Source organism: Theropithecus gelada, chromosome 8 (assembly GCF_003255815.1).
Source record: "Theropithecus gelada isolate Dixy chromosome 8, Tgel_1.0, whole genome shotgun sequence".
Lineage (NCBI taxonomy): Eukaryota > Metazoa > Chordata > Mammalia > Primates > Cercopithecidae > Theropithecus > Theropithecus gelada.
This window is the reverse complement of record NC_037676.1, coordinates 49788327-49813769: the sequence shown is the minus strand read 5'-3', so window position 1 is coordinate 49813769 and position 25443 is coordinate 49788327. Positions and strand designations below refer to the sequence as shown.

The 25443-nt window shown below is 48.9% G+C and overlaps 2 protein-coding genes across 4 annotated transcripts in view; one reads left to right on the top strand and one right to left on the bottom strand.

Moving 5' to 3' along the window:
* Positions 1 to 10517: 10517 nt before the first annotated feature.
* CEBPD (CCAAT enhancer binding protein delta) lies at positions 10518 to 12138 on the top strand. The gene is made up of 2 exons (XM_025393224.1): positions 10518 to 11766; positions 11833 to 12138. Exon 1 carries the CDS (start codon positions 10931 to 10933, stop codon positions 11738 to 11740), a length of 810 nt encoding a protein of 269 aa, XP_025249009.1. The 5' UTR covers positions 10518 to 10930; the 3' UTR covers positions 11741 to 11766; positions 11833 to 12138.
* Positions 12139 to 13035: 897 nt separating this feature from the next.
* SPIDR (scaffold protein involved in DNA repair) overlaps positions 13036 to 25443 on the bottom strand; it is a 483830-nt gene continuing 471422 nt past the window's right edge. For 2 of the 3 annotated variants that reach the window (XM_025393220.1, XM_025393222.1), the window contains 4 exons: positions 22406 to 22499; positions 20445 to 20559; positions 20028 to 20081; positions 13036 to 13717 (listed from right to left, as the gene is read on the bottom strand). In XM_025393220.1, coding sequence (XP_025249005.1) covers positions 13574 to 13717; positions 20028 to 20081; positions 20445 to 20559; positions 22406 to 22499 — 407 coding nt within the window. In that variant the 3' untranslated portion in view covers positions 13036 to 13573. The remainder of the gene's footprint in view (positions 13718 to 20027; positions 20082 to 20444; positions 20560 to 22405; positions 22500 to 25443) is intronic. The other variant, XM_025393221.1, reaches the window with a different exon arrangement.

Here is a 25443-nt window from a genome sequence, read left to right as displayed (position 1 = left end):
GCTGTAATTTTTTCTTTTGCCCATTGTATGTTGTGTAAGTTCCACATTAATCGTGAAAACTGAGTTTTCCTTCTATTTTTGATTTCTAGTCAGAGAAAGATTGTAGTCAGAGAAGATGCTTTGTCTTATTTCACTCCTTTAAATCTGTCAAACTTGTTTGTGACCTAACATGTTGTCTGCCCTAGAGAATGTTCCATGTGCAATTCAGTAGAATGTGTATTCTGCTGCTGCTGAGTGAAAGAGTCAGTGTATGTCCATTAAGTCTAGTTGGTGTGTAGTGTTCTTTAAGGACTCTATTTTGTTATTCATATTGAAAATGAGGTATTTAAACTCCAACAATTATTATAAAACTATCTATTTCTTCTCACATCTCTGTCAAATTTTCCTTCATGTATTTTGGGGTTCTTTTTTGATATGTACATCTGTAAAACTGATTTTTCTTCTTGATAGATTGACCATTTTATCTACATATAACGTCTTTATTTGTCTCTTGTAACAAGTTTTGACTTAAAGTCTATTTTGTTTGATATCATATAATCCACCTCAACACCTTTGTTATCATCTGCATTTCTACTAATTAAAAAGCACTTTTATCATTTTGCTTTTTTTCCCCTGTAAGATTCATTTTATTTTTGTTCCTGAATTCAACTAATATTGCCTTCTTTTTTTGTTCGATTTTTTTCTACCACACCATTTCCCCCCACTTATTACCTTTATTTTTTATGTAAAGAATATAAGGTAGAGAAAGGGGAAATGGACCAGGTGCACTGGTTCACCCCTCAACACTTTGTGAGGCTGAGGTGGGTGGATCATGAGGTCAGGAGTTCGAGACTAGCCCAGCCAATATGGTGAAACCCTGTCTCTACTAAAAATACAAAAATTAGCCGGGTGTAGTGGTGCATGCCTGTAGTCCCAGCTACTCAGGAGGCTGAGGCAGGACAATTACTTGAGCCTGGCAGGCAGAGGGTGCAGTGAGCTGAGATTGTGCCATTGCACTCCAGGCTGGGTGACAGAGTGAGACTCCATCTCAAAATAAATAAATAAATAAATAAATAAATAAATAAATAAATAAAAATAGATAAAAGGGGAAATGACTTGGCTGGGTGTGGTGGCTCACGCCTGTAATCCTAGCATTTTGGGAGACCAAGGCAGGTGGGTTGCCTGAGCTCAGGAGTTCAAGACCAGCCCGGGCAACACAGTGAAACCCTGTGTCTACTAAAACACAAAAGTCAGCCAGGAGTGGTGGCCTGTGCCTGTAGTCCCAGCTACTTGGGAGGCCGAGGCAGGAGAATTGCTTGAACTGGCGAGGTGGAGGTTGCAGTGAGCCGAGATTGCGTCACTGCACTCCATCCTGGGCACAGAGTGAGACTCCATCTCCAGAAAAAAAAAAAGGGAGGGGAGAAATGACTCGCTTAAGGTCACACACAAAATTCCCTTTATTTCAGAAAATCTTATTGAGTGCAAAATATGTGCTTAAAAGAGTGAAAGACACTAGAGAAAAATAGTGTTACAGTGCTTAACCTCACCGTATTTGCATTCTTTCAGGAGAGACCAGGTTTTCTTTTTATTTAAACCTCCAGTTTACTTGATATTTTGCTCCTTTAAAAAAACAGACCTTATGGTTAGAGCAGTTTTATGTTCACAGAAAAATTTAGTGAAAGGTAGAATGCCCATAGGCCTCCTTGCTCCCATCCCAATACACACTCCCTCCTTCACTGCCAATAATCTGAGCCAGCGTGGTGTGTTTTCTACAATCCATGAACCAACATTAACACACTGTTATCAACCAGTGTCCATAGTTTACATTAGTGTTGACTCTTGGTGTTGTACATCCTGTGAGTTTAAACAAATGTATCTACTATTATAGTATCATACAGACTAGTTTCAGTGCCCTAAAAGTTCCCTGTGCTCTACCTACTCATCTCTCCCTCCTTCCCGCTGAACCCCTGGCAACCAGTGATCTTTTCACTATGTCCATAGTTTTCCCTTTTCCTGGATATCACAGAGTTGGAATCATACAGCATGGAGGTAGCCTTTTCAGATGTGTTTCTTTCACTTAGCAATATGAATTTAAGTTTCCTCCCATGTCTTTTCATGGCTAGAAACTGGGTGTATCATAGTTTATCCATTTGCCTACCAGAAGACATCTTCCAGTACACCACTTTGATTCCCTTATTTCCATTTCTGTATGTATTTTTAGTTTTTGTGTTAGTGTTTACTTTGAGGAATAACAATTAACTTTATATCAACCAAATTTTAATGAAATACCAACTGAGTTTCATAGTATACAAAGACTCTGCGCCTTTACAGCTCTGTCGTGCCCCTCTTCCCACACTTTATGTTGTAGTATCACAAACTGCATCTTTATATATTGTGTGCCCATTAACATAGTTTTACAATTCTCGTTTCAGGGGTTTGTCTTTTAAACTAGTAAAATGAAAAAGGAAGTTGTAAACCAAAGAGTGTTTTCATATTTACCTATGTAGCTACATTTACCATTGTTCTTTATTTTTGCATGCTTTTGAGTTACTGTTTGATGTCCTTTTGTTTCATCCTGGAAGACTCTCTTTAGGATTTCTAGAGCAGGTCTATTTGTGAAATACATCAGTTTTTGTTTAGCTGGAAATGTCTTAATGTCTCCATATTTGCTGGATATGGTATTCCTGGTTGACTTTTTTTCTTTTATCCCACTGTCTCCTGACTACCATGGTTTTGATGAAAAACTGATTATTAATTTTATTCAGGATCTCTTGTATGTGATGAGTCATTTTGCTCTTGCAGTTTTCCAGACTGTCTCTTTTTGTTTGGTGTTCAATAATTTGACTATAGTGTTTTTAAGTATGGATCTCTTTGAGTTTGCTCTACTTGGTGTTGTTGAGCTTCTTGGATGCATAGATCATATATTTTATAAAATATGGGACATTTTGGCTATTCTTTCTTTTTTTTTTTTTTTTTTTTTGAGATGGAGTCTCACTCTGTCCCCTAGTCTGGAGTGCAGTGGCACAATCTCAGCTCACTGCAACCTTTGCCTCCCAGGTTCAAGCAATTCTCCTGCCTCAGCCTCCCAAGTAGCTGGGATTACAGGTGCCCACCCCTATGCCTGGCTAATTTTTGTATTTTTAGTAGAGATGACGTTTCACCATGTTGAACAGACTGGTGTTGAACTCCTGACCTCAGGTTATCCACCCACCTTGGCCTCCCAAAGTACTGGGATTACAGGCGTGATCCACTGTGCCTGGCCTATTATTTGTTTAGGTAGTCTTTCTGCTACTTTCTCCTTGTCTCCTCTTTCTGGGACTCTCGTTATGCATATGTTGATCTACTTGATGATGTCACACATGTCCCTTAGGCTTGGATCACTTTTCTTCATTCTTTTCTTTTGTGCTTCCCTGGCTGCATAATTTCAATTGTCCTATATTCAAGTTTGTCCCTTCCTTCCTTCCTCCCTCCCTCCCTCCCTCCCTCTTCCTTTCCTTCTTCCCTTCCTCCCTCCCTCTTCCTTCCGTCCCTCCCTCTTTTTTCTTTCTTTCTCTCTTTCTCTCTTCCTCTCTTCCTCTCTCTCTCTCTTTCTCTCTCTTTCTTTCTGATGGAGTCTTGCTCTGTTGCCCAGGCTGCAGTGCAGTGGCATGACCTCGGTTCACTGCAACTTCTGCCTCCCTGGTTCAAGAGATTCTCCTGCCTCAGCCTCCCAAGTCACTGACACTACAGGCATGTGCCACCATCCCTGGCTAATTTTCTTTGGATTTTTAGTAGAGACAGGGTTTTACCATGTTGGTCAGGCTGGTCTCAAACTCCTGACCTCAAATGATCTGCCTGCCTTGGTCTCCCAAAGTGCTAGGATTACAGGTGTGGGTCACTGCACCCAGTCTCATTATTTCTGGTGCCTGTTTAAACCTGTTGTTGTAACCTCCTAGTGATTTTTCATTTCGTTTCAGCTCCAGAATTTATAATTGGTTCTTTTTGGTAATTTCTTTCTCTTTACTGATATTCTCTATTTGGTGATACTTCATGCTTCTGGCTTCCTTAGTCCTTTGTACATGGTTTTTTTTTTTTTTTTTTTTTTTTGAGACGGAGTCTCGCTCTGTCGCCCGGGCTGGAGTGCAGTGGCCGGATCTCAGCTCACTGCAAGCTCCGCCTCCTGGGTTTACGCCATTCTCCCGCCTCAGCCTCCCAAGTAGCTGGGACTACAGGCGCCTGTCACCTCGCCCGGCTAGTTTTTTGTATTTTTTAGTAGAGACGGGGTTTCACCGTGTTAGCCAGGATGGCCTCGATCTCCTGACCTCGTGATCTGCCCGTCTCGGCCTCCCAAAGTGCTGGGATTACAGGCTTGAGCCATCGCACCCGGCCCTTTGTACATGGTTTGCCCTAACTCTGAGCATTTCAAAGACAGATGATTTAGTTTTTGTCCACTAAGTCCAATGTCTGGCTTCCTCAGGGATAATTTCTATTAATTTCTTCAGAGTATGCTTGTGAATGATTCATACTTTCTTGTTTCTTTGCATGCTTCATAAATGTTTGTCAAAAACTCAGCATTTTGATAATTACAATGTGGCAACTCTGCAAAGTAGATTCTGCCCCCACCCTCCAAAGGTTTGTTGTTGCTATTTGTTGTGGGCTGTTGTTATTTGTTACTGACTTTTCAAAACTACTTTTGTAACATCTGTATTGTTTGTTGTGTGAGGCTGCTGAAGTCTGTGTTCCATTAGCTTAGTGGTCAGCTAGTATTTTTTTTTTTTTTTTTTTTGAGAAGGAGTCTCGCTCTGTAGCCCAGGCTGGAGTGCAGTGGCCGGATCTCAGCTCACTGCAAGCTCCGCCTCCCGGGTTCACGCCATTCTCCGGCCTCAGCCTCCCGAGTAGCTGGGACTACAGGCGCCCGCCACCTCGCCCGGCTATTTTTTGTATTTCTTAGTAGAGACGGGGTTTCACCGTGTTAGCCAGGATGGTCTCGATCTCCTGACCTCGTGATCCGCCCGTCTCGGCCTCCCAAAGTGCTGGGATTACAGGCTTGAGCCACCGCGCCCGGCCTCAGCTAGTATTTTTAACAGAGTGACCTTAAATACCGAAAACCCGCAACCCATAAAAGAAAGAGGGAAAATACAAACAAACAAACAAAAACATACCTACAGAAACTCTTCCAGTCTTCAGAGATTGGCTCTGTGTTGGCATACTCCTTTAACACTTAGCCAGGTTGTTTATAATTCTGTCTTAGCTTTCTCTTCTTGAATGTGCACATCTTGAAGGTCAGCCAGAAGTGGAGGCTTGGGGTCTTCTCAGGCCTTTTCTGAGCACTCCACCCATGCTGGGCATGCACGTGATTCCCTGGTACACGCAAGAGCTTTTAAAAGCCCTATTCCCCCACTTATGTTCTTCCTCCAGCTCTTCCTTCCCAGACTTTTTGGTCTTTCTATTGCTTGTCTCAGGCTGCTACAGCCAGTACTTTTGCCCTTGCTGCTCTTGGCAAATGCCCAAATGCAAATGCTACCCTTGCTCTAGTCCATCAGGGAGCTGCCAGCCAGGTCCAAACACACTCCCCTGTTTCTTTGAGAACAGAGTCTGTGTTGTTCACTCTGGCACTAGCAGCCTGTGTCGGGAATTCATGCTGCCAACTTCATGGCCACCAGCGATCTGGAGAAGGAGGGATGGCAAGCAGGCAGTTTAAAACACCACAGTGCTCTCTTAGTACATTGCAGCAGCTTCTTTCTTCATTATACTTTCCCTGGTTGCTGTAAGTTTGTGGCTAGATTTCAGAGTTCTGTGAAAGTTGATTAGGACAGCTTTTGCCAGTTGTATTCGTGGAGCACCGGAATTCCTTACTATGCCATTTTTGGTGATGTTGCTTCTCTCATAATTCTTAAAATTTTGATTTTGTACTCATAGAAAGAACTTAATTTCTTTCAGACATTGATTTTAATAATGTATCACTCTTACGTACATGTAGAAAAGGACAATATAAGTAAATTGCTTAAGATATTCCCAAATGCTTTCATGTTCACTCACTGTCTCCTCTGAATCACTTTTCATTTCAGAGTCATTGCCCTGCGGGTTTTTATACACCACTGCTCTCCATTCCATCAAGACAGCGAGCGCTGTAGCATTTTTTTAGAAAGCGCTCTCCGCCATCATTCTCAGGATTCACTCCCAGCCACTGGCACCCGTATGTGGACGAAGACAAACATCCTAACTGACACTCTGGACAACAGTGATTGTCAGATGCATCTGAATTTCAGTAAAACATTTTAAAAAGCGCACTTAATAATTGACAAGATGTGGGATGTATTTTTCCTGAGAAGTCAGATGAGGAAGTGATTAAGTAAGTCACAGAAAGCACCATCGAGGCAGGCACCATTTTAAGCCAGTCTGTAACAGATGGAAGGCTCTTGCCAGTGGAGTGGTGCAGAGGAGAAAGGGCTCTCGGTAGAACCATCAGCTTCACACACAGGAAACCAGGCAGGTCCTGGTATTTGGAGTTGAGTCAGGTGCCAGTTGTTGTGAAAGGAAAATGACTTCTTCTTGAAGTGGGCAGTGGAGGGCTCCCACTTGAGAACTGAAACTCCATTCTCTAGGCCAAGAAAGCTTCAGCAGATTCTAAGGAACACAGTGATGTGACAGGCTCTCTTGGGCGGCCATCTGGAGAACGGATTGGACAGGGAGAGCAAGCTGTGAGTCCAGACCTGCTGCACCCTTCCTGGGTGCAGGTGCAGCTGCAGCATCACTGTCACCAAGGAGGCAGCTGGGGACCTGGGGTGCAAGGAGGCTGGCAGAGGGGCTGCCGGGTGTGGGCCAGGGAGGGATGAATCCACCTGATGAAAACGTAGGCTGGGAAGACAAACTGCTTTTCCTTTTCTGTTGTGGAGAATGTGAGCAGGTATTTGGCAGGTGGGACACCCAACCCACAGAATCCAATGCCTGTTGTCAGCTCTGGCTACTTTACAATCTGGGGACTCAGCCTCTTAGATTCTAGAAGCTGAAGCACACATATAAATTGTTACCAATCACAGCAGGTTTCAATGACATGCGCATGCTTTAATAGCATGAGGGGTGCGTGACCCCAACAACCAATAATTTTGTCCCTTTGACTCTTGTCCTTCCTTTTCCAAACTCACACATTGGCAATAAGGTTCATCCTAAAAAAGTCAGTATTTTTGGATATAAACATGTAACATATAAAAATTTCATGGCCGGGTGTGGTGGCTCATGACTGTAATCCCAGAACTTTGGGAGGCCAAGGCAGGTAGATTACCTGAGGTCAGGAATTGGAGACCAGCCTGGCCAACATGGTGAAACGTCTTCTGTACTGAAAATTACCTGGGCATGGTGGCACACGCCTATAATCCCAGCTACTCAGGAGGCTGAGGCAGAATTGCTTGAGCCTAGGAGACAGAGGTTGCAGTGAGCCAAGATCGTGCCACTGTCCTCCAGTCTGGCCAAAAGAGCAAGACTCTATCTTAAAAAAAAAAAAAAAAAAAAAAAAATCCTACTGTGACACAAAAACAGAAAAATAAGCCGTAAAGTTAGAATAGCCTGAAGGCAGAAGGTAAACAAAACCATCTAATCTGGTAGTTGAGAATAAAAATCTGAAGAAAGCACTAAAAAGTTTCCCATCTCTTGAAACTTAATTTCATATTTACGTTTAGAGAGCAGTGCTCAAAAATGTTTTACTTTTTCAGACTGCAATTTGGAGCAGAACTGCTCTTCTGCCATCTGAAGTATCCAAATATGATCCCTAGGATGAGAGACAGCTGAATTACGGTCAGCTTCATCCTATGAATGAAGGGAAGTCAGACTGGCTTTTGGACTGCAAGAACATATATTAACAGCATATATTAACTCAAACACATTTTAACAGTTTTCAACCTCCTGAATTTCTTTTTTTTTCTTTTTTTTTTGGGGGGACAGAGTCCTGCTCTGTCGCCCAGGCTGGACTCAGCCTCCCTAGTAGTTGGGACTAGAGGTACCTGCCACCACGCCTGGCTAATTTTTTGTGTTTTTAGTAGAGACGGGGTTTCACAGTGTTAGCCAGGATGGTCTCCATCTCCTGACTTTGTGATTTGCCCGCCTCGGCCTCCGAAAGTGCTGGGATTACAGGTGTGAGGCACCGTGCCCGGCCTTTTTTTTTTTTTTTTTTGATACGGAGTTTCACTCTGTTGCTTAGGCTGAAGTGCAGTGGTGTGATCTTGGCTCATTGCAAATTCCGCCTCTAGGTTTCAAGCGATTCTCCTGCCTCAGCCTCCCAAATAGCTGGGATTACAAGGCACCTGCCATCATGTCCGGCTAATTTTTGTATTTTTGTGAGTCAGGGTTTCACCATGTTGGCCAGGCTGGTCTTGAACTCTTGATCTCAGGTGATCCGCCCACCTCGGCCTCTCAAAAGTGCTGGGATTACAGGTGTGAGCTACTGCGCCAGGCCTAGGCAAGCACTTTCTAACCACTTCCTGTAAAGCACCTCAATATGCATCACTGTCACATAAACTCAACTTAGTGTTAATAAATGTAGCTTTGGGAGGCGGAGGCAGGTGGATCACGAGGACAGAAGATCGAAACCATCCTGGCTAACACGGTGAAACCCCGTCTCTACTTAAAATACAAAAGTAGCCGGGGTGGTGTCATGCGCCTGTAATCCCAGCTTCTGGGGAGGCTGAGGCAGGAGAACCGCTTGAACCCGGGAGGTGGAGGTTGCAGTGAGCTGAGATCGTGCCACTGCACTCAGGCCTGGCGACAGAGCGAGACTCCGTCTCAAAAATAAAAATAAAAAGTAATTATGTTGACTATCGGAATCAGTAAATCATCTCACTGAAAATAGTCTGAGTTGTTTTTAGGAGGATACGGTTATCCCTTATAAATATTTATTTTGCATTCCCTAAGTGATTAGGGAGGGCTTTAATAGTGTTTCTGTGGCTTCTTAAATATATGAGAACGAAAAAAATTGTGCTAGAACTTTTTCTGGATGTGTGTAAGTCCACACTTATATGCATTGCTGGATTCAAGTCTTAATAGGTAATTGTGTGACATCATCATTGCGTACCCTCTGAGTCACTCTAAAGAAATACGTTTGTTCTTTAGGAAACCTATTAAATATCCCATAATGCAACATTAGAAATGACCTCTGGAACTGACTGCAGAAACTGCGCACAGTTAGTAGGGCTTGGTGTTTCGACGCAGATCTGGTGAGAGGCCTACGGAGGAAGAGACTGGACATGGAGCAGGTGTGACTAGGGATAGTGAGTTAATAGATTTGGGCCGGGCATGGTGGCTCACGCCTGTAATCCCAGCACTTTGGGAGGGTGAGGCCAGCGAATCTCTTAAGCCCAGGAGTTTGAAACCAGCCTAGACAACATTGTGAGATCCCATTTCAGTTTTTTTTTTTTTGAGACGGAGTCTCGCTCTGTCGCCCAGGTTGGAGTGCAATGGCACGATTTCGGCTCACTGCAACCTCTGCCTCAGGGGTTCAAGCGATTCTCCTGCCTCAGCCTCCTGAAGAGCTGGGATTACAGGCACGCGCCACTATGCTTGGCTAATTTTTGTATTTTTAGTAGAAATAGGGTTTCACCATGTTGGCCAGGCTGGTTTCAAACTCCTGACCTCAAGTGATCCGCCCACCTCAGCTTCCCAAACTGCTGGGATTACAGGCATGAGCCACTGCGCCCGGCTGAAAAAACCTATATTTTAAATTCAAAATAATAAATGGGTCTGACCAGAAATGCCTGCCTCAAATTGCAGGACACATGACAAAGCCCATCCTTACTTAAGACATTTTCAGTGTGCGATGGGTCTACCGGGATGTAACCCCATCATGAGCCAAGGCCCATCTGCACCCTGCTATACCTACTGGTAGATATCTTACCTGTCTCCCAAAAGGGACCCAACTACTTTACGTTCAAGGCACTTTTTTGGAATACTTAACAGGGAAAGAGCCTGGAACTAAAAACAGGTCTAACGCAGATACTGCCACACGATGGCACTGCTTCCGTAGACCTGGAAGAGACGCGGGCGCGGGAGCTGGCGGGGGGCGCTGGGCTCTGCGGGGTCGGGGAGTGGCGTGCGGCGGGAGAGCCCGCACCTCGAGGGGCCGGCGGAGGACACGATGTCGTGACTGCGTCTCCCTCATCTGCTCTGCTTTTGGCGACGGGGTCGCGCCGCCCTTTCGGCCAGGACGCAGTAGCCGCGTCGCTGGGCCTCGACCCCCAGGGCCGGCCGGACCCGGGACCTCCGAGGAGAGCAGCGAGAACCGGGCCGCATTACCTGAGGCGCCCGAGTGCGGTGCTGGCAGCCCTCCCCGTCTGCCAGGCCGCCGCCTGGGGACCTTACGACGAGGCTGTGGCTGTCCCCACGTCCCGTCCCCCGCGCCTCTTCCCGCATCTGGTCCCACGGTGGAGGCGCGGGGCGAGGGTCTCACACTCGTGCCCACGGTCGGGGGGCATCCTTGAACGCACGGGTCCTCTCCCACGTGTCCCCACCCCCCGCCCTCCGGCGACAGGAGCCGGCCTGGGGCGCGCGCGCTGTGGCCAAGTCCTGGTTTTGATTTCACTCCCAGCCCCTAGGAGCGAGGAGGTTCCAAGCCCACAAACAGGAAGGAGAGAAGGCCCTGGAGTGCGGGCAGAGGGAGTGTCATTCCCAGCAGCGCAGCGCGGGCCGGCCCGGGCCGGGGAGGGGGCACTAGCGCGCGCACCCTACTGCAACTCGCCTGGGGGTCCCGCGGGTCTGGGAGGGGGTCCAGGGGAGGAGCAGAGAGAGGACGTGCCCCTGGAAGGCTCGGGGCAGCTCCGGGGGTCTCCCAGGGCGCCCCCGCCCCTTCCCCCGCGGCCCTGGGGCGCCCCCGCTGTGCCGGAGCCGGGGCGGGGCGTGCACGTCAGCCGGGGCTAGAAAAGGCGGCGGGGCTGGGCCCAGGGAGGTGACAGCCGCGCTTGGACGCAGAGCCCGGCCCGACGCCGCCATGAGCGCCGCGCTCTTCAGCCTGGACGGCCCGGCGCGCGGCGCGCCCTGGCCTGCGGAGCCTGCGCCCTTCTACGAGCCGGGCCGAGCTGGCAAGCCGGGACGCGGGGCCGAGCCGGGGGCCTTAGGCGAGCCAGGGGCCGCCGCCCCCGCCATGTACGACGACGAGAGCGCCATCGACTTCAGCGCCTACATCGACTCCATGGCCGCCGTGCCCACCCTGGAGCTGTGCCACGACGAGCTCTTCGCCGACCTCTTCAACAGCAATCACAAGGCGGGCGGCGCGGGACCCCTGGAGCTTCTGCCCGGCGGCCCCGCGCGCCCCTTGGGCCCGGGCCCCGCCGCTCCGCGCCCGCTCAAGCGCGAGCCCGATTGGGGCGACGGCGACGCGCCCGGGTCGCTGCTGCCCGCGCAGGTGGCCGCGTGCGCACAGACCGTGGTGAGCCTGGCGGCCGCAGGGCAGCCCACACCGCCCACGTCGCCGGAGCCGCCGCGCAGCAGCCCCGGGCCGACACCCGCGCCCGGCCCCGCCCGGGAGAAGAGCGCCGGCAAGAGGGGCCCGGACCGCGGCAGCCCCGAGTACCGGCAGCGGCGCGAGCGCAACAACATCGCGGTGCGCAAGAGCCGCGACAAGGCCAAGCGGCGCAACCAGGAGATGCAGCAGAAGCTGGTGGAGCTGTCGGCCGAGAACGAGAAGCTGCACCAGCGCGTGGAGCAGCTCACGCGGGACCTGGCCGGCCTCCGGCAGTTCTTCAAGCAGTTGCCCAGCCCGCCCTTCCTGCCGGCCGCCGGGACCGCAGACTGTCGGTAACGCGCGGCCGGGGCGGGAGAGACTCAGCAACGACCCATACCTCAGACCCGACGGCCCGGAGCGGAGCGCGCCGTGCCCCGGCGCAGCCAGAGCCACCGGGCACCCGCTGCAGTTTCTTGGGACATACGAGCGCAAAGAAGCTACAGCCTGGACTTACCACCACTGAACTGCGAGAGAAGCTAAACGTGTTTATTTTCCCTTAAATTATTTTTGTAATGGTAGCTTTTTCTACATCTTACTCCTGTTGATGCAGCTAAGGTACATTTGTAAAAAGAAAAAACCAAGACTTTTCAGACAAACCCTTTGTATTGTAGATAAGAGGAAAAGACTGAGCATGCTCACTTTTTTATATTAATTTTTACAGTATTCGTAAGAATAAAGCAGCATTTGAAACCGCCCTTGCTTCCTATATTCGCAGTGACTCCCGCCCGCCCGCCCGTCGGTGGCGCAGGACCCGGCTGGGGAAGGGTGCGTTCCGGACCCGCAGCCAGCGAGCACCAGGGAGCCCGGGCGCCAGGTGTGTGTGTGTGTGCGGGCGGGGGGATGGGCAGTAGGCCTGAGCTGCTCAGGAGAGGTCTGTGTCGCTTTTGAAACGCGCTAAAGGCTCCCTCCTAGTCTTATTTAACTTGCTTAAGCTTGGTGGAGCACGGCTGAGCTCAGGTAAGCTAGCAGTTTTCCAGCAGAAGGTGCGCTCCCCAAGACGTGGGGAAGGGTTGGCTGTTTGGGGGGCCCCTGCTAAGAACAGTCCAAGAGCTCCCTAACTGTAGAGGCTGCTGGAGGGGCGAAGGGCAGAAGCCCGGCTGAATCATCTCCCACTTTCCCGGGACTTTGCTTTCACTTTCCTCAGTCTTGTGGACAGAGTCAAGAAGATTTTCAAAAGTGCTCCAGAAAAGCCGGAATAGTCCTGTAGTGGATTAAAAGGGCAGTCACAAAACTGCTTTTAAGACCAGCTGTCTTGCCTGTAATTGCAATGTTTTAAGATTTAATTTTAAAAAAGCCTTCTGCCTTTACCCCAGGAACACTTGGTATTAGGCACCATTTCTTGGTCGTAGGCTGCTACGTTTCTTATTAACCATGGCCTGTCATGATTTTATTTCTATGAGGAAGGCAACAAAATATAGTGTCCAAAGATGATTAATTCTTGGTTTAAATCTTTGCCAGCAAAGCAAATGATAAGGTACTGTTCCTTAGTCTGTGATCTTTGCTCTCCGTGCACATTACCCAGCCTGATTAAACAGGTGTGTGGTGGAGCCAGCTATCCCCACCACCATTCAGCAGAGCGACGATCAGACCGGTTCAGAGAGCTACACTTTATGGGTAACAGTTTCACCTCTGATACAGTTCCCTAGAACATTTTCCAAAAAGTAGTGAACTGCGAAGTGCTTAAGTTTGACATTTATTGTAATAGAACAGTAGTAAGTATGGGGCAAAGGTTTACGCTTTGCAGGGTATTCTTTGGGGGAATGTTAAAACAAATACTGTAAGAAAAACATGCTCAATCCTGGTAAAATGTTCAACTTGTTAAAATTACAAATGAACAAAATTTTTTCTTCTCATATATTGCCTGAATACCAAATGAAGAGCTTAAGCTTAAGATTCAATGTGAAAAGTAAATATGTTCCTAAATTTGCAGAAAAAACATAAAACTGTAGAAAAAGGTATTTTGATTTACAGTTCACAAAACTATATCTTAACATTTCCCCAGAAAAATATGTTTCAAGATCGTAAACTACATTCACTGTGTCCATAGTTAACAAGTAACTACCCCAAATCACCACCACCACCACCACCCTTGCAGCCACATTGCAAAGTTCACAGATCCTGCGGCAACTGCTAGTGTTCTGCAGAGGCTCCTCCTGCACTCAGAAGCTCGATTTCCTCCAATCCAATGCAGCTGGTCGGGTGGGCGGTTACGGACTGGACGAAACAATTTAACAACCCCACCTCCTTTCCCAGGACACTCTTCACTTCGTAGCTCTGCAGGGATAAAAGGCACGCTGGTTAAAGCAAACAGCCTGGGACATACTGTTTCCAACAACACGGAAAACCAGAGCCAGAGTGGGTTTCCCCAGTCCACAACCTTTCACGCCTCAAATGGCTGAGAACAGTGGTAGGAAAGAGAAACAAATGAAGAGCCATTACATATATATATATATCCATTTATTTTAGCAAGGAATTCATTTTGGTAAATGAATTCTATTTTTACTTGGGTGGGACATGATGCACACAGGCTCTGCTGGGAAGGCCAGGGCTGGGCACACAGTGCCCACAGCTGTCTCCCACTTCCTTTAGGACACTTCCTCAATCTAGCAACACTTCCGGTCAAGGGATTTCCTGGTGCTTTGCCCCAAACTTCCTTCCTTAATAGGATCCCATTTCTTCTAGAGTTAAACTGAGCTAACATCTGTGTTTTTGTAATGAGACTTTGCTTTTTCTTCAAATTCTTTTTGGTTAGTCCCAGGTGAGTTTCATCTCCAGATGAGACAGGTACAGGGAGTCCTTGGCCCCCAGCCCTGATGAAGCTGAGAGGGTGTGGTGCACCCCATTATAGATCAAGCTGCATTATGCTGCTGCGGGTAGGGTTGAAAATAAAGGCTCAAAAGCACTGAGATATTGCATCTCTGTCTTTCTGGGAGATTAAAGCCCTAGAAGGAAACGCCACTTGCAGTGTAGTATCACGGGCACCCCACACCCCTCCTCTGTGCAAGGCACTTGGCAGTTGCTACAGCAGTTCTGTTTGGTGTCTGTTAACTCACCCCTCCCATCATTATGGTGTCATGGCCAAAGAGACTGAGGATGGAGAAGCCAGACAGTGTGGCCAAAGCAGGCAGAGTGTGGCTCCTTGGTGCCCTTCCCTTCAAAGGTGCGTGTCTCACTGCCTTTCCCTGAGTTTGAGCTGGCTTCAGTGTCTGGCTTCTCATGAACAGAGTGCAGTGGAAGGGACACCAAGTGATGTTCCACGCTTGGTTAGGAAAAGTGCCCAGCTTCCAGCTGGCCCTTGGGATCCACACATGCTGTGAGGGAGTCCAGCCAGAGCTGCAGCCTGGACATAGGAGCCTTCAGTGACTCCTGCCAACCTTGGAGGCACCCGCTAATGCCCAGTGGAGCGAAGGGGAGCTATCCTGATGGAGCCCTGTCCAAACAAGGGTTCTGTGCACAGAATGAATATTGATGCCACCAAGTTTTGAGATGGTTTGTTTTGTAAAAATAAATGTCAGGATCAGTCGGGGATGTGAACGCTACTGATGCCAACTCGTGGGGGGACTTTTATTTTCCCATTTGTAAGACAGGCATGGTGCCTATTCACTGTGTTTTGTCAAGAGTTTTGGCTGGCCGGGCGCGGTGGCTCAAGCCTGTAATCCCAGCACTTTGGGAGGCCGAGACGGGCGGATCACGAGTTCAGGAGATCGAGACCATCCTGGCTAACACGGTGAAACCCCGTCTCTACTAAAATACAAAAAAAAAATTAGCCGGGCGAGGTGGCGGGCGCCTGTAGTCCCAGCTACTCGGGAGGCTGAGGCAGGAGAATGGCATGAACCCGGGAGGCGGGGCTTGCAGTGAGCTGAGATCCGGCCACTGCACTCCAGCCTGGGCAACAGAGCCAGACTCCGTCTCAAAAAAAAAAAAAAAAAAAAAAAAGAGTTTTGGCTTCCTTGGTGAAAAAGAATAAAGTCAACAGAATGGTTTAATGTAATGATAGGGGCAGTGGGTGTTACTGGTCAAGACAGGTGAAGAGACGGAACTTGGCGATGGAAGCTGAGGCCTTCCAAGGGCTCTGAGGTGGCATGGACAGCAAGTGCAGCTGCTTACTCGCTCCCAGCCACTGTGAGTAGAGCTGGGCATGGGGTAAAGAGCCTCCTAAGTTGTCTACTTCCAGGCTTGGAACTTACCCCACAGTCCACTGGTGTTGGCCCTGAAACCAGAGCACCCGAAAAGGTGATATTAAGGGGTTTATTAGGAGCCCATGCGGGCCTGTCACTGAAGAGATGGCAGTGAGCAGGACAGAGTCTCCAGGCTGCTGGACTGGAGGGGACACCAGTGGGTATAGAAGCAGAAGCAGAAGCAGGGGGTCACTGCACGGGGAGGGAGGGTGGAGGCGGCATGCTGGACACCCTTCTGTTGTCTTACAGTTTCAGTTAGTCTTGCATGTTTGTGCAAGTGTGAAACAGATGACCCTGTGGTCTTCTGGAGTAAAAGTACACAATTCTGACTTGGAAAAAGCCAGCAAAAAAATCATTTATTTGTAAAATGTTAGGTTTGGCTATATTATTTGTAAATGGAGTTTAAAATTTTTTAGTATTATTATTTTTGAGACTGAGTCTTGCTCTGTCACCCAGGCTGGAATGGAGTGGTGTGAGCTCTGCTCACTGCAACCTCTGCCTCCTGGGTTCAAGCAATTCTCCTGCCTCAGCCTTCCAAGTAGCTGGGATTATAGGCACACACCACCATGCTGGCTAATTTCTGTATTTTTAAGAGAGATGAGTTTTCACCATGTTGGCCAGGCTGGTCTCAAACTCCTGACCTCAGGTGATCTGCCCGACTGGGCCTCCCAAAGTGCTGGGATTACAGGTGTCAGCCACTGTGCCCAAGTAATAAATCTTTTATGTGTGGGAGAAATTAACATGGAGAGGGTTAAACAACTATATCAGCAGACTCCCAAGCACTATGCATATGAATGTGTGTCTGCACAGGTATAAAATGTGCTCTCTCTTAAAAAATCACTATACGTGTTCCTTTAACTTTTCCTTTTCTGAAAGCTAAGGAAACAAACTTCAAGTTCCATGTTACAATAATGTTACTATTGAGAAATGAGATGCACAACTACAGACAATCCTATTGTTTTCACATCTGCAGCTTGAACACATTACAGTACAGGCATAAAGCTTAACACTCACATACCTTAACCGAAACAGTACATTTGCCCCAGGGAATGGAGTCACGGATCTTGTGGAAAGCCCCAGTTTGATTCTCTGAATTTTGGTGAATGTGCATGCTCACCCAGAAAACTGACAGAATCCATACTGGGTGTCTCTCAGCTAACGTCTCTACCTAGGCCCCTCTGGTACCCATCTTCTATCAGCTTCTTTCCAGATCTGCAGTAAAGACCTGATCAGCCACTGTGAGTAGAGCTGGGCATGGGGTAAAGAGCCTCCTAAGTTGTCTACTTCCAGGCTTGGAACTTACCCCACAGTCACTGGTGTTAGCCCTGAAACCAGAGCACCCAAAAAGGTGATATTAAGGCCGCTGCCACCCTCTGGCCCTCACCCAATGCATACACATACACATATGCACACACATACACCCATGTACGCATATGTCAAGCATATGTGCATACATAGCATAGTCAAGTGGACACATGCGCATGGGCAAAAGTGCTCTGAAGCACACACACTGCACAACATGCACACACGTGCACTTAGGTACACACACCTTTGAGCTCTTTATAAGCAGGGCTTTTACCTATGGGAATATTCTAGTTGACAAGTTAAATGTATAGGAGGAACAAGCGCCTTAGCCAGAAGGAAACCAAGTGAAGGAAGGAGGATTTCTGCCAGGGTTCCTGGTCTCTGGATCTCTAAAGAGGGGTGGGGATTGGAAGGGGTGTCAAGCACTGTCCATTGCTGGAGGCTTCCTGGATGGTGACCAGCTACGCCCAGCAGGCAGCTGCTGCCACAGCACTGCCCCGCCCTTCTGAGTAGTATGGAGCAGCTGGAGAGCTGTGTGCCATGCCCAGGTGTTGTTGGTTGAATCTGTTGAGGTTGTGGGTTTTGGTTCATTTTGTCATGCGTTCTCAAAAGCGCATTTCTAATGCTTTCTCCCAACATTCTCCATCAAGATGCGTTCCCTGAAAACTCAGATCTGCCATCTTTAGCACCTACTCAAACCCTGCTAGTTGGAAACTTCTACTCCATCAGCTGTGGGCAGTTCCCCACTTTCTGGGCACTGCCTCCTCCTTTCTTCCTCCCTCCCCACAGGACTCAGACAAGGAGACAAGGAATTGGCCGACAGGCACCGCTGTGTGGTTGGTTGCCTGTTATACACTTAAACTTCCTTAAGGACAGAAAAGCACATATGCTGTTCCCCATTATGCCCCTTGGGCTGGCTCCCAACTCTGTAGGTGGTCACTCTGTGGGGCAACAATGACTTTCCCTCTGTGGGATGTCTTTGCCTTGGGCACTGCACTCATCCCCCTAGCAGGGAAATATGGGCACTACCTTGCTGGGACATTGGGAGGTTGAAGGGGGAAACGTGAGAATGTGGTAGGCTCACTTCCTGGCCCGTGGTGATGACTCACCTTTTGTACCACTGGGGAACACTTGCTGATGAGTCCAGCCTCAGCATCAATCCCTGTGTGCAGCAGCTCAGGGACAGTTCCGAGCTGGAGCTCGGGGACACTGAGGAGCTTTAAAGCTGGTGGGTGTTGTGCCAGGAAGGAGCAGAAGCTGTTTTTTTTTTTTTTTTTTATCTTGAGCTGCAGTCTTGCTCTGTCGCCTAGGCTGGAGTATGGCGCAATCTCGGCTTACTGCAACCTCTACCTCCCCAGTTCCAGTGATTTTCCTGCCTTAGCCTCCCAAGTAGCTGGGGTTACAGATGCGCACCACCTCCCCCGGCTAATTTTTTTGTATTTTTAATAGAGATGTGGTTTCACCACGTTGGCCAGGCTGGTCTTGAACTCCTGACCTCAGGTGATCTGCCCGCCTCAGCCTCTCAAAGTGCTGGGATTACAGGCATAAGCCACCATGCCCAGCCCAAGAGCAGAAACTCTTTAGGGCATGCAGGTGATTCTAGTGTGTAGTCACTTGTGATCCTCAAAGCTCCCGCTCATAGACTTATCCATGTTCCAATTTAATCCAACTCTGATAGACATGGTTTAGATGAGAGAGGACAAACTGCTGCTCTGCCTCACGGGGCTGCTGGCCCCTCCTGAGGTGCAGTGGGCGAGAGGGTGGCAGGGGTAGTGGGGCAGGGAGGAGTCTCCATAGGACAGGTCAAATCACCACAAATTTGGGTTGGACACTTGGGAGGTTGAGGCGGGGGAATCGTTTGAGCCCAGGAGTTCGAGGCTGTAGTGAGCTTATGGTTGTGTCACTGCACTCCAGCCTGGATGACAGAGTAAGACTCTGCCTAAAAAAAATAAAATAAAATATTCTGGCTAGACTCTGGCCATGAGGACCCATTAGACAAAGACCCCTATTTGACCACAGAGCTCCAGGCATGACTGGCCTCCCCAGTCACCACACTCCCTTCCAGTGTGGCCCAAGTCAGCTCCCTGGATGTGGAGCCCTCTCTGGTTCCAGATGTCTCTTGTGAACTGGGGCTGTGCCCAGGGGCCACTGAGTGGCTGGTCCCTTTCTGTGGCTATTCCATGAGCCACTTGTGGTGCTTTTAGATGGCTTTGACACGACACAGGTGGCATCTCCAGGACAGATGTCTCATTTATGAGGGTCAAATTTCACACAGCAGAAACTCTTTGGCCCATCAATTATATATTTAGGTGACTTTTCTTGGAGGAGCCACCCTGCTTTACTAAGCTTCACCACAGTGACTCTCAGGGCAGGACAGTCACATTGCCGGTTATTCAGAGTCTGGAATACCCAGTGTTTAAAAAAAGAAAGAAAAAAAAAAGCATCTTGGGGAATTCCATTCAATTAACATGACACCTTGACAGTAGGACTCCAACCTCAAAAATGTGTTTCTGTAATCAAAGCCAGGGGCCAGGGTGGGCACAGCGGCTCATGCCTGTAATCTCATCACTTTGGAAGCCCAAGGCGGGAGGGTCGCCTGAGGTCAAGAGTTCGAGACCAGCCTGGCCAGCATGGTGAAACCCAATCTCTACTAAAAATACAAAAATTAGCTGGGAGTGGTGGCTCATGCCTATAGTCTCAGCTACTCGGGAGGGTGAGGCAGGAGAATCGCTTGAATCTGGGAGGCAGAGGTTGCAGTGAGCCGAGATCATGCCACTGTGCTCTAGCCTAGACACAGAATGAGACTCTGTCTCAAAACAAAGGAACAAACAAACAAAAACCAAAACAAAACAAAAAGCCAGGGGACAGCTTCCTGCATCTACCTCAAGGATGATCCAAAATAACCTCATTCCCACAGAGGAAAGGAACCCATCAGCCTGAATGGCAGACGTATCTGCATTTCACTCTCGAGTATCTACACCACTTCCTAGTGGGATGGGTTGTAATGGAACACATTTGGGAGTGGGGGCTTCCTCTGGGGATGAGTTGCTCATGCAGGCTACCGAGTGTGGGGCCCCCTGGGCTGGGCCCCCTACACTTACCCCATCTTCACCGGCGGCAAACCTCAGCAGGGAGGAAATGCTGCGCTGCAACAGCTGCAAGAGCAGAAGCAGGGCTGGGTTAAACTTCTTCCAGTACAGTAAGCGCTCAAGTTAAATCACTCATTCCCAAAAATTAACATGTTACCTCCAAACCACCTGTCTTCAGAGCTTCGGTCTCACAGTCTTAGGTCAAAGATGTGTTTTAACATGGAGAGACTGTGTTCACACAGGATGCATCCTCCCACCTTTCCTAGGGAAGCTCCTAGGACCTAGAGGGAGCTCCAGATGCAACCCATCCCAGCCGAGTCCCAGTGCCTCTGCAGATATGAGAAGGACGTGCACCTGCTTCAGCTCGGTCTCACCTTCCCTATGTTGGAGTGAGCTAGGAGTGAGTGCGTGCTCTGGCCTGGTTCCTACCTTGACCTTCACTCTGCACTGGGGTCTTGAGCGGCAGTCCAGGAAGACCTGCAGGTGCCTCTTGAGAATAGGAGATGTGACAACCCGGGAGCAGTCCCCACAGGAAAAGGCGCCTCTGGTACATGAAAAGCCAAAGAAAGACAAGGCCCCGGGAGGCACAGGTCAGGAAAGCTCCAGTGGGAGATATTTTCCTAAACATGAGTGTCTGCTGAGATACAAAACGGGGCTTTACTCTCAGAATCAAGTTTCTGAGACAGGCCTGCAGCTGCCTGGACTCAGCCTGTCCAAGGGATGAACATCAGCTTCGAGTAGCACTGGCTGGAGGCTGATGAGGGGAGCAGAGGAGGGGATGCTGAGCCTCCCAGGAAGGGAAGTCAGGGCCTGGGAGGCCAGGTGTCAGGCTGCCCCCTGGCCTGGGAGAGAAAGTCGGCTCTCAGCTGCCAGCACAGTCACTGTTTTGTGCTACCATGCATGCCTGCACATGCGCTCATCTCTTTCACGCGGTCTAGTGATGGCTTGTGTAAGGCCACCAGCCTAGGTGTGCCAAGAAGACATTTGCTCTTTGCTTTGTTTTGAGATGGAGTCTCGCTCTCGCTCTGTCACACAGGTTGGAGTGCAGTGGCGTGATCTCAGCTCACTGCAACCTCCACCTCCCCCTGGTTCAAGAGATTTTCCCATTCAGCCTCCTGAGTAGCTGGGACTACAGGTGTGTGCCATCATGCCTGGCTAATTTTTGTATTTTTAAAATTAATTTTTAAAATTAATAGTACAGATGAGGTTTCACCGTCTTGGCCAGGCTGGTCTTGAACTCCTGACCTCAAGTGATCCACCTGACTCGGCAGGTGGATCCCCTCACCCACAGTACTGGGATTACAGAGTCTCACTCTGTCACCAGGCTGGAATGCAGTGGTGCGATTTCAGCTTACTGCAACCTCTGACTCCCTGGTTCAAGAGATTCTCCTGCCTCAGCCTCCCGAGCAGCTGGGATTACGTGCACACACTACCATGCCCAGCTAATTTTTGGATGGTCTGGATTTCCTGACCTCGTGATCCGCCTGCCTCAGCCTCCCAAAGTGCTGGGATTACAGATGTGAGCCACCGTGCCAGTGTCTTTGCTTTTTTTTTTTTTTGGAGACAGAGTCTCACCCTGTCGCCCAGGCTGGAGTGCAGTGGCGCAATCTCGGCTCACTGTAAGCTCTGCCTCCCGGGTTCACACCATTGTCCTGCCTCAGCTTCCCGAGTAGCTGGGACTACAAGCGCCCGCCACCACACCCGGCTAATTGTTTGTATTTTTAGTAGAGACGGGGTTTCACCGTGTTAGCTAGGATGGTCTCGATCTCCTGACCTCGTGATCCGCCCGCCTTGGCCTCCCAAAGTGCTGGGATTACAGGCGTGAGCCACTGTACCTGGCCACCTCTTTGCTTTTTAAGGAGCAGAAAAGTAATGAGCCTGTCCCTTTCTATCACATGACACTGCACTTGGGAGGCCGGAGGACTGACTTCACAGGGATGGACTGCACTGCACTGACACCGGCCCAGACCCTGAGGGAGGGCAGCACAATGGGGTGGGTAGGGACATCTGTCCAGCAGCTGCTCACTGTAAATGTGGTCTCTGTAAACATCTGCACCTTTCACAAAAACCAGGCTATATATAGTCACCAAGTTTTTCTCACTTATTCATGTTTGTCCTGTTTTTTTAATTCTCCTGACTGATAATAAAGGGGGTGGGGCACCAGCACTTCTATCTCATAACAGGAGCAGCTGCAAGAAATAGCAGAAATCTCAGTAAGGAAAAACCACCGGGCCCCAGGGGCCTCTTCCCTTGCCGCTCAGCAGAGGCGGAGGTTGCCCCTTGAGCTCTCGAGGGAGTCACCTGAGGCAGCAAGGCCCAGGTTCTGGGGGCTGGGTTGCTTCTGTGCCCTTTGGGTTCTAGGGCTTTCAGGACAGCCCCTGTCCCCTTACCTGTCTTCCGGCCTCTGTTCCAATCTCCCGTTGCCACACATGTCACACACAGGCCATGAGAAAGCAGTGCTCTCGTCCACGCCAACCACAGTGCCTAGGGCCAAGAGAAGGAAAGCCTACCTCAGAGGCAGCTCTGCCCTGTCCGACTCCTTTGCTCCTCCATGTGCAGAGGGCAACATGAGGGGCCTCGTGATTTTTTTCCTTACTTGTGAGTTTATATATATGTTCCTAAGCTTTTTATAATTTCCACTTATTGTACAAAGAAAAATTATAACAATAAGAAGTACATTTTAAAACCTGCCTGCATATTACCACCTAACCAAAGTATTTTCGTTGGGATATTTTTCCAGATGCATAGGTAGTTACATCACCACAGCTGAGCTGGCCCTCAGTCCCTCAAACATTCCCCATATTGCATATTTAGGTCTGTGCTTTTTCTGTAGCACATTAATAGTATATAGACTCCTTAACACAGTAACGAGTGTTTGAGCTGTGATTATGCCACTGCACTCCAGCCTGGGTGACAGGGCAAGATCCTGTCCCCCACCCCCTGCCAAAAAAAAAAAAAAAAAAAAAAAGATGAAATAAATGGTAAATTGACAAATGGAAAAGACACCTGAGACGTGTGTCAGAGAGGGTCATGGAAGGCTTCCTGAGGAAGGGAGTGAGGGGGTCCACAAAGCAACCAGGGTGGGCCACATGGGACCTCAGCACAGGGACTCTGCACACCATGGCAGGGCTGAGGCTGGGCAAGCACAGTTGGTCAGTGCTTGCTGGGGATTGGGATGGTCTGATTTTCTTGGATGTGAAGCACTGTAGATATCATCTTGAGACACCAGCAAATCGCAGACATCCTTGTTGAAAAGTGGTGAAATTAGATGTTTGAAGACAAAGTAAAATCTGAGTTTCTAGAAAAATAGAAGGGTCTTCCTTTCCACTCTTGGTGCAAAAAATTTAATTCCCCACTAGAACAAACATTGGGAGAAAAATTACCTTTAGAGGATAAATCAGAAGTATGAGAATGAGTAGGCTTGGTTTATTAAAGTGCATTCATGCAATGCATACTTGAATGGCTTTTAAAAAATGAAAATAATAGATCTTGATTTTGAATAGGCTGCCCTAGCTAATGACATTGTCAAAGTGGGTCAAAGGGATGAAAAGCAAAGTCAATAAAGGCTCATAACGCAGCTGGAAAGCAGTGTTGACTAATTCACAATAGGCAGGCGCATGAGGAGGTGCAAGGGGAGAAAGGAGCGGCTGCATCCCCAAGACCCCAGCATATCTGGCACCGTGGCCTGGCTCCTGCCCAGGGCCTGCAGGCCCACCAAAGGCCCGCTCACTGGTTTACTGGTGCTTGAATGACTGCCACCTTAATAAAAAGTAGACTGCCACCAGCCAAAGTTCCTTTTTATGCTAGGATATCCATGGGTGTTAATAGCATTTACATTTACATGGGATTAAGCAATTTCCTTCCAATTAGAGAGTAAGGAACGAGTTGAGGAAATACATTTCATTTGAGGTCCATAAGCCATTGTGGAAATCTTTTCTGGCAACCCTAAATAAATTTCAAGAGATGGCTGGGAAGTGTATGATTAAACATTTACTTAAGACCGGGCACAGTGGCTCACACCTGTAATCCCAGCACTTTGGGCGGCTGAGGTGGGAGGATCACGAGGTCAAGAGATCGAGACCATCCTGGCCAACATGATGAAACCCCATTTCTACTAAAAATACAAAAATTAGCTGAGTGTGGTGGCACGCGCCTGTAGTCCCAGCTACTCGGGAGGCTGAGGCAGGAGAATCGCTTGAACTCAGGAGGCAGAGGTTGCAGTGAGCCGAGATTGCGCCACTGTACTCCAGCCTGGCGAGAGAGAGAGACTCTGTCTCAAAAAAACAAAAACAAAAACAAAAGACATTCACTTAAAGGAGCAACAGAAAAAGATAGTTTACATCAGGGTTGAGGACACTACATCAGGGTTGAGGACACCATACTCATGAACCTGCCAGCAGTTTGCCATTACGTCTTTACTTTGCTTATGTGCAGAAATGTCTTGTAATTAGGTTTAGGAAGGGTGTATTGCTAGCTACGAACACATCTTTTTAAAAAGGTCCTTTCAAAGGGACCTCAGGATGGGTGGGTCTGGCGTTCACCGCAGCCTGGTGCACACATTTCTTCAGTAACTTGAACTCTGCTATACCCTCTTCCTCCCTATCTCCTGATGGAAAGAAGTCAGGGCTCACAAGTCTTCTATTTAGAGGCTGGAGCCTGGGTTTAGACAGGAGTTCATCACTCTTTCCACAGAGATGTGAGCCTACTGCATCCCTTCCTGCATCCCTGCGCCAGGTCCCATCGCTAGTGAGTGGTGGACAAAGAGGTGGTGAGCAGAGTGAGGGAGGGAAAACCAGCATTGCCAAACGACTTCACCCCAGAAGACACAGCAGAGAGACATTTCCGCACACCCCAGAGCTGCCACTCAGGGAGAACAGAGACGAGGAGGCCTTGTGACACCAGCAAGGAGTGAGTGCCTCCCCCTCACCCCGTCACTGAGGCCTGGATGGACAGAGGGATGCTGCCAACTCTTAGTGAGTGACTGCTCCATGCTCAGAATACATTCAGGGTCCTTTTAAACTCTGCTCAGAGAAAACGTTCCGTACTCACCCATCTGAGACCCAGACGCTCAGCTCGTTCAGCTGTTGAGAGAGCTGCCCAAACCCAGCACCAACGCTGCAGAAGTGAAGGGGTCCCCTTGGAGCCATGCAGGGGACATGTCATCACCGAGACCTTCTGGACCACGGCAGGGCAGAAGCGAGCAAGGCTGAGGTGCTGAGATGGGGGCAACTGCTATTGCCAAACAGCAGTGAGGACTCCAGCCTTGCCTGGATTTGATAGAGGTGGGCAGGCCCGTGGCTGGCAGGTGTGCAGGCTGAGGACTGTGTAGGAGCAGGTCACTGCCTAGCTGCTACCTTGCTATGGGCATTCCTGCATGTGAGGCTTGGATAATCTTTGTTATTTTGCAGCTGGGGGTTTGTTTTCTCTT